This window comes from Lycorma delicatula, chromosome 5 (genome assembly GCF_047948215.1).
Source record: "Lycorma delicatula isolate Av1 chromosome 5, ASM4794821v1, whole genome shotgun sequence".
In the NCBI taxonomy this organism is placed as follows: Eukaryota; Metazoa; Arthropoda; class Insecta; order Hemiptera; family Fulgoridae; genus Lycorma; species Lycorma delicatula.
Window position 1 is genome coordinate 156258748 of NC_134459.1, and position 8147 is coordinate 156266894.

General features: G+C 31.6%; 1 protein-coding gene across 1 annotated transcript in view; it reads left to right on the forward strand.

The window, feature by feature from the left end:
• LOC142324567 (uncharacterized) overlaps positions 1-8147 on the forward strand; it is a 28184-nt gene extending 20037 nt beyond the window's left edge. Inside the window, exons 9-11 of the mRNA XM_075365410.1 lie at positions 16-230; positions 6364-6560; positions 7862-8147. Coding sequence (XP_075221525.1) covers positions 16-230; positions 6364-6560; positions 7862-8023 — 574 coding nt within the window. The 3' untranslated portion in view covers positions 8024-8147. The remainder of the gene's footprint in view (positions 1-15; positions 231-6363; positions 6561-7861) is intronic.

Below are 8147 nucleotides of genomic sequence, written 5' to 3' on the forward strand. Positions count from 1 at the left end.
TGTTTTAATTTTCAGTCGTGACACTCCCATTGAATCACTCATCGTCCAGCTGGGTGACTACGATTTGATAAAAAATAATGAAACAAATCATGTCTTACGGGGAGTTGAAAGAATATTTTTTCATTCACACTTTCATGCATTTCTTTTAGCAAATGATATAGCAGTTTTACAGTTAGATGATCCTGTTATATTCTCTGTTAACATCCAGCCAATATGCCTGCCTGATCCAGGTTAGTAAATAATTCCACTTGAGACTATTATCTATGCATGTTTCATTTTACATAGCAATTAAGGCACAAGTTTTTTCACATGCACTATTACTTATATTATTATAATATACAGAAGTATATTAATATAAAAAAACGTTTTTTTTTTCAATTTAATTACAAATTTTAAATTTTTATTTTACCTCTATGAATCATGAGACCTTGCCGATGGTGAGGGAGCTTGAGTGATCAGTGATTCCTGAAAGAGGACAGCAGCTCTCTCAGTAGTTGTTAAGGGTGCAGATCAGGAGGACTTAATGGGCACATCAACATTACTCAATCTTCTGAGTATTGCGCAGCTGAAAGCGATGAAAAACTACAGCTGTTTTTTTTCCAAGAAAATAAGTGCTCTGCATTTTCATGTAACAAAGATGGAGGTGCCTTCCTTGGTAAAATATTTGTTGGTAAACTAGTCCCCCGTTTGGATCTCCGGGTGGGGACTACTAAGGAAGTGGTCATCAGAAAATTTAAAAAGTAACATTCTACAAGTCAGAGCATGGAATGTTAGAAGTCTATAAAAAGGTTGGTAGGTTAGAAAATTTAAAGAGGGAATTGGATAGGTTAAATGTAGATGTAGTAGGAATTAGCGAGGTTCAGTGGGAAGAGGAAAACGACCTTTGGTCAGGTGATTTTAGAATAATTAATTCAGCTTCAAATAAAGCACAGGCAGTAGTAGGTTTCATAATGAACAAGAAGATAGGGAAGAGAGTAGAATATTTTAAAAAGCTTAGCAATAGAATCATTGTAATAAGGATAAAATCAAAACCTAAGCCAACAACAATTTTTAACGTCTACATGCCTACATGTATCGATGATGATGAGGTACATATATGAAGAAATTGATGAAGCAATTAAACATATAAAATGGGAATGAAAATTTAATAATAGTTGGAAATTGGAATGCAGGCAAAAGGAAATTGGAAAAGGCAAAAAAGGAAATATTGTGGATGAATACAGGCTGGGCAAAAAGAATGAAAGAGGGAACCGACTTATTGAGTTTTGCATAAAGTATAATTTAGTAATTGTCAACACCAGTTTAAAAATCATAATAGAAGAATTTACACATGGAAAAAGCCAGGCGATAGTACAAGGTATCAGATAGATTACATCATGGTTAAATAATTTAGAAATCAACTGCAAAGCATAAGCAGGAGCAGACATTGATAACGACTATAATTTAATGAAATGTAGATTGTGGTTTAAAAATCTGAAGAAAAGGTGTCAGATGATTTGGTGGAATTTAAAGAAGCTTGAGGAAAAGGAAGTAAGGAAATTAGTGAGGAGGACATTGCAAGAGGTCTGAGTAAAAAAAGGTAAGGAAGAAAATATAGAAGAAGAATGGGAGAATGTTAAAAAGGAAATTCTTAAATCAGCAGAAGCAAACAAAGAGAACTGGTAGAAAACCTTGGATATCAAAGAATATATTGGAGCTGATGGATGAAAGTAGAAAGTATAAGAATGCTAGTGATGAAGAAGGTAAAAGGAATTATCAGAATTAGGAAATACTATAAACAGGAAATGCAAATTAGCAAAAGAAGAGTGGATTAAAGAAAAGTGTTTAGAAGTGGAAAGAGAAATGATCATTGATAAAGTAGATGAAGCATACAGGAAAATTAAGGAGAATTTTTTGGATCATAAATTAAAATCTAATATTGATTTAAACAAAGATGGTCTACCGATTTATAGTATGAAAGAAAAGGTCGATAGGTGGGTGGAATATATTGCAGAGTTATATAGAGGAAATGAATTAGGAACTGGTTATAGAAAAAGAAGAGGAGGTCGAAGAGGATGAAAAGGGAGATGCAATACTGAGATCTGAATTTAAGAAAGCATTAAAAGATTTGGATGGCAGAAAGGTTCCTGGGATAGACGGGATACCTGTAGAATTACTACGCAGTGCAAGTGAAGAAGCGATAGATAGATTATACAAACTGGTATGTAACATTTATAAAAAGGGGAAGTTCCATCAGACTTCAAAAAGAGTATTGTCATGGTATCGTCATGACAATACCATGGTATTTGGTGTCATGGTATTGTCATGATACCAATTAATGCAGGAATAGATAAATGTGAAGAATACAGAGCAATTAGCTTAACCACCCATACATCAAAATTCTTAACTAGAATTCTGAACAGAAAAATTGAGAGGAGAGTGGAAGAAGTGTTGGATGAAGAATAATTTGGTTTCAGGAAAAGTGTAGGGAAAATGGAAGCAATTTTAGCTTTCAGATTAATACTAGAAGGAAGATTAAAGAAAAACAAACCAACATTTATAGACTTAGAAAAGGTATTGGACAACGTAGACTGGAATAAAATGTTCAGCATTTTAAAAAATTAAGGTTTCAAGTATAGAGATAGAAAAACAATTGCTAACACTTACAGGAACCAAACTGCAACAGTAATAATCGAAGAACGTAGGAAAGAAGCCATAATAAAAAAAGGAAGTGTGACAAGGCTGTTTCCTATCCCCATTACTTTTTAATCTTTATCTAAAACTAGCGGTTAATGATGTTGAAACAATTTAGATCTGGAGCAACAGTGCAAGGTGAAAAGTTAAAGATATTACGATTTGCCGATGATATAGTAATTCTTGCTGAGAGTAAAACGATTTAGAAGAAACAGTGAATGGCACGGATGAAGTCCTACGCAAGAACTACCGCATGAAAATAGACACGAACAAAACGAAAGTAATGAAATGTAGTAGAAATAATGTAGATTGACCACTGAATATAAAAATAGGAAGAGAAAAGATTACGAAAGTAGAAGAATTTTGTTATTTGGGAAGTAGAATTACTAAAGATGGATGAAGCAGGAGTGACATAAAATGCCAAATAGCACAGACGAAATGAGCCTTTAGTCAGAAGTATAATTTATTTACATCAAAAATTAATTTAAACATCAGGAAAACATTTTTGAAAGTATATGTTCGGAACATAGCTTTACACGGATGTGAAACTTGGACAATCAGAGTACCTGAGAAGAAAATATTAGGAGCTTTTGAAATGTGGTGTTGTAGGAGAATGTTAAAAATCAGACGGGTGGATAAAATGACAAATGAAGAGGTGTTGCGGCAAATTGATGAAGAGAGAAGCATTTGGAAAAATATAGTTAAAAGAAAAGACAGACTTATAGGCCACATATTAAGGCATCCTGGAATAATCGCCTTAATATTGGAAGGACATATAGATGGGAAAAATTGTGGGTAGGTAATGTTTGAAATATGTAAAACGAATTGTTAGGGATGTAGGATGTTAGAGGTATACCGAAATGAAATGACTGATACTAGATAGGGAATCTTGAAGAGCTGCATCAAACCAGTCAAATGACTGAAGACAAAAAAAAACTTTTATTTTAGATCTGTAAAACTTATCACTTAGATTATCAGAGTAGATTTTTCTATCCAGAAAGTTTTTTCTTAAAGCCAAAAGTTTCATTCAGTATCATTTTATATGCAATATGTTGAGAGCAATTTGTAAAATTAACTTAGATTACTATTGTTTCATTTATATTACATTGGAATAGAAGTGTAATAAAAATGAGAAAATATCCTCTTGATGCGTACTACACTGATCAACTTCAACAGCTACAGCTTGTATCAGACTGTGAATAATTTGCACTCTTAGAAAATGAATTGGAGGTTAGGTGGAAAATTAGTTTTTATATTATATTAAATTTATGCTAACCCACCTATTTATACTACTTTTGCTGTTAAATGTAAGTATCAATAAAGTAAGTTATTTATGTATTTGTATTTGAATGATATATTGATATGCTAATGGGTTGTGCGGTTGTACAGTATGTTCGATAAGTTACACACATCTGTGATGTGAAGTAACTAATATACACCTGACATGCACTGTACAACAATATGTAACATCTGCTTATGTTACAATAGTTGGAAGTGATTTCCATGAACATCCAGTTAATTCTGCAAGCATTTCTTCTTGTTCTCAAAGACTCTCACAAGTTGTTCATGTGGAGTGTTCTTGCTAAATCATAATAGTAATTTGAAGTTCCTGGAGGATGTGAGGGTTTCCTTGATGAACATTTCTTGCATAATTTCAGAAGTAAAAAATCTGATTGGGTTAAGTCTGAACAACAAGATGGCCTCAAGCCCTTAGGAATGGTATGATCTCTGAAAATCTCTTACAGTAACTTCATTTGCCTTGTTGTATGTGTGTTTATGCCATCTTATTGAAAACAAGCATTATTAATTTTGTCCTCAGTTAGCTCTCCCATGAACTGAAGAATAATTTCACATTAATGAGCTGAATTCATTGTTTCTGCGAAGAAAATTGTACAGACTATTTTTCTCTTGGATAATGCAATCCACATCCAACCTTCTGGTCGTTTAGAAGAATTTCATGTATGGTAGGTGGATTGTTGGCAGAGCATAAACATAAGTTCTATGCTTGCACGTACTCTGATAAATTAACCATATCTCATTGGCATAGAAAACATAATATCATAAGAATAATAATATTAACCATAATATCATCAGAATTGTCTGCTAGAAACTGTTGAAACCATTCATAGTATCGGATTTGCTTTCAACAGTCTGTGGCCAACAACTTTTGAACTGCTTTCATTTTATATTAGATCAGACATTCTGACAAACTGTCTTGTGTGCAGCTGCAACACCAATGATTTTTTTTTACTGTCAGCCCAACTTTCACATTTACTTGTTGGACGTACATCGCATAGCAGCTGATAAGTCTTGCATTTTTCTTCATAAAGTACTGATGGACTACCAATTTGTTCATAGCCCTTTACCAATTCAGTCTCCTAAATTTTTCAGATATTATTCAGATAATCACTACGTCAATTAGGAACCAATGTAGCTGGAAATCTAACCCGAAAACTGGTCTTTCACTATCTATATGTATTCAACATGCTGACGGAAAAAATATTCAGTGAGAAATATTTGTTCTAAAGTTGACAAAGTTAATAGTTGTTCTAAAAGTTCTATATGTATTCTGAACATATAGAGAAACACAGTGTCAGTTAATCAAAGGCAATGAATAGCAAAGAACCAGACACTGTTGCTTGTTTCAAAGCCACCAATCTGACTAGCTCATGGTAGCAAACTGCACATAATGTAGGATTACCAACCATAGCAGAAAATATTACTAGCAGTGCATGGAATAATCCATCATGTTTTTGTAGATGTAGAGTTACTTTTCAAACACAATGTTCCAAAATAATGGAATAAAATTCTATGTTCCATAGAATTGCAGATTACTATGTGTATATTAATAATAATTAAAACATATAAAACATTGTATCCATTGTATTTTATTGATTTATCGACATTAATAATAAATTAACCAAATATAATAAACTGAACGGAGCTATCAATTGCAAAATAAAGATTTTGTGTTGCAGCTACATTAATTAACAGATCAAGAAGTGTTTTCACTAAATTTTTTATCTAAATTTATGTAATAATAATAAATGTTAAGTGCCTAATATAGTTAGTACATATAATAAGTATTGACTATTCACTGAACCATTTCCTTCAGTTTCAAATGTAGATTGTATATTTAAAAAATTACAATTACATGAGATGGGTGTTTTTATGACTTGAAACAAAATGGATTCTTTCCCAAATTGCTAGTTCTGAAAAAAGGCTATTGTCCCTGCTTGTAAATCAGCTCAATTGTTGGCATTTGATTATAATGGGTTAAAGTTGATCTTTCCCATATTCTCTGTGAGCAGATCAGGTTCAATCTGCAATAAAGAAACTTGCCATCAGCATAGCAAGAAGAAAAGTAGACTTGCGTGTCCCTTTCTAGGCAGGTTGAGTTTGTGCAGGATACTGATTTGCAACAAAATGTTAATTAATATCAATAATTTGTAGCTCCATGGCAGCTTGTTGATGGCATGGAACAGATTGTGTCCTATGAAGGTAGGCAGCAATGACCCAGTACATTCCATTAGAAATAGGTTTGGCTCACTTATAGTGTGCTATTATCACTTAGGAAAAACCAATGAGAGTGTGCATTCCACCTGATGAATCATATACTTCTGTATTAAAAATTATTTTTTTAATTTATAATACATTTTTTTTCTCAATTTGCTGTTCTTAATTGTTCAGGTGATTCATATAAAGGAAGAAGGGCTACAGTTACTGGCTGGGGTATATCATCTGTTTCCACTGGTAATCCGAGCTCAATTTTACAGAAATTACAAGTTACTGTATTGACAAACAGGCAATGTGCAATCCAGATTGATGACCGTGTTGGCAGTGGAATGATATGCGCTTCTCCTTCTGATCTAGGAGGCACATGCTTTGTAAGTACAGTATCTGTTATAAATTTAATTAATTATATCTAATACAGTCATATCTTCCACTTTGGTGACAGCAATAACAGGCTTATTTTTAAAGAATATATCCACTGTCAAATGAGTCTCAGTGATATATAAAGATGAATATAACCAACCAAAAAAGATCTGAAATCACAATTTCATATTTCTCTCTAAAGCAGATAGTTTTATATACATATTGTTTTGCAATTCTAAACAACTGATAAAAAATTTAAGTATGACAAAAAATATCAAAATATATTAGTATCAGTTTGCTCACATTTGATCAAAAAATTGTTCAAACGGATGTTTCATCCCAGAGCATTGCAAGAGAAACACAAAAGAACTTTTGCAATGATTCATAATCGTCAATGAAACCTAGGATTACCACTAAACTATTGACACAAAGGAACATTTAAACAGTGAACACCAAGATATGATCCAAGGGCAAGGAAGCAAAGTCAGTGCTCTCTGCTGGAAAGGACAAGCCATGTTTTTCTGAGAAACATAATTTTCATCAACTACCTTACAAAAAGGAAAACAATAAAGTATTACAGCAATTTATTGCCAAAAAACAGTTCACGCTTAGATTAAGGTTCAAATTGTTATGCTAATTTTTATTTTGAAGAGATGGAAAATCATTCTACAATAATGAATAGAATAGATGAAATAAATAGAATTAATAAAAATTTCTACAAAAATAAAATTTTTTATTTTTTAATTTACCTCACTTATCTATCTTCATAAAATACTGTGATATATTTATTTTTATTAATAATTAATGAACTGTGCGAGTAAAAAATATTTTTAGAAGAAAATAAATTGGACCTTTAAAACATTTTACATTTTCTTCGACGAACTATCTTTTTGAAAATTAGTTTTCATCATTTAATCAGTATCTATTAATAAACTATCTACCAACTTTTCAACCTCTGTGGCAGAATAGTATTATTATCTCTGAAAAAACAAGGTTACTGTTTAAGGAAATACCCTGCTTCCCAAACAAATTACAAATTTGAAAAAGTAGATCTGTAAATTTAAATAAGATATTTGGATAGTTTAATGAAATTGTATTAAGCCACAATGAAAAAAAAATACATTCATTAAGATGGAAAGATTTGTCATACATGCATCTTTAAATAATAAATGAGACAGAAGTTAAGAATGCAATTTAAAGTAAAGAATCATTTTTACAGTTTCTTTTTATGTTGTGCTGATAGAAAATTAAAAAAATTTATTTGATTTTTTATTATATTATTTTTATCAGAATTTTATTTATTTATTTACAGGGTGACAGTGGAGGCCCTCTCAGTGTTGAAAATGATGGAATTGGTGTACTAATTGGTATTGTCAGTTTTGGAGTAACAGGTTGTGCAATAATACCTGCATTTCCTGATCTGTACACTAGAGTTACAGAATACATAAACTGGATTGATGTCAACACTATTTAATTGCTGTTTAATAAATTTCTCTTTAACTGATTTAAAAATAATTAGTAGAATATTACAGAAATTCTACTATATTAATCTTGACTGAAAACTAATTTTGTATTTTATTTACTCTTAAATATAAAAA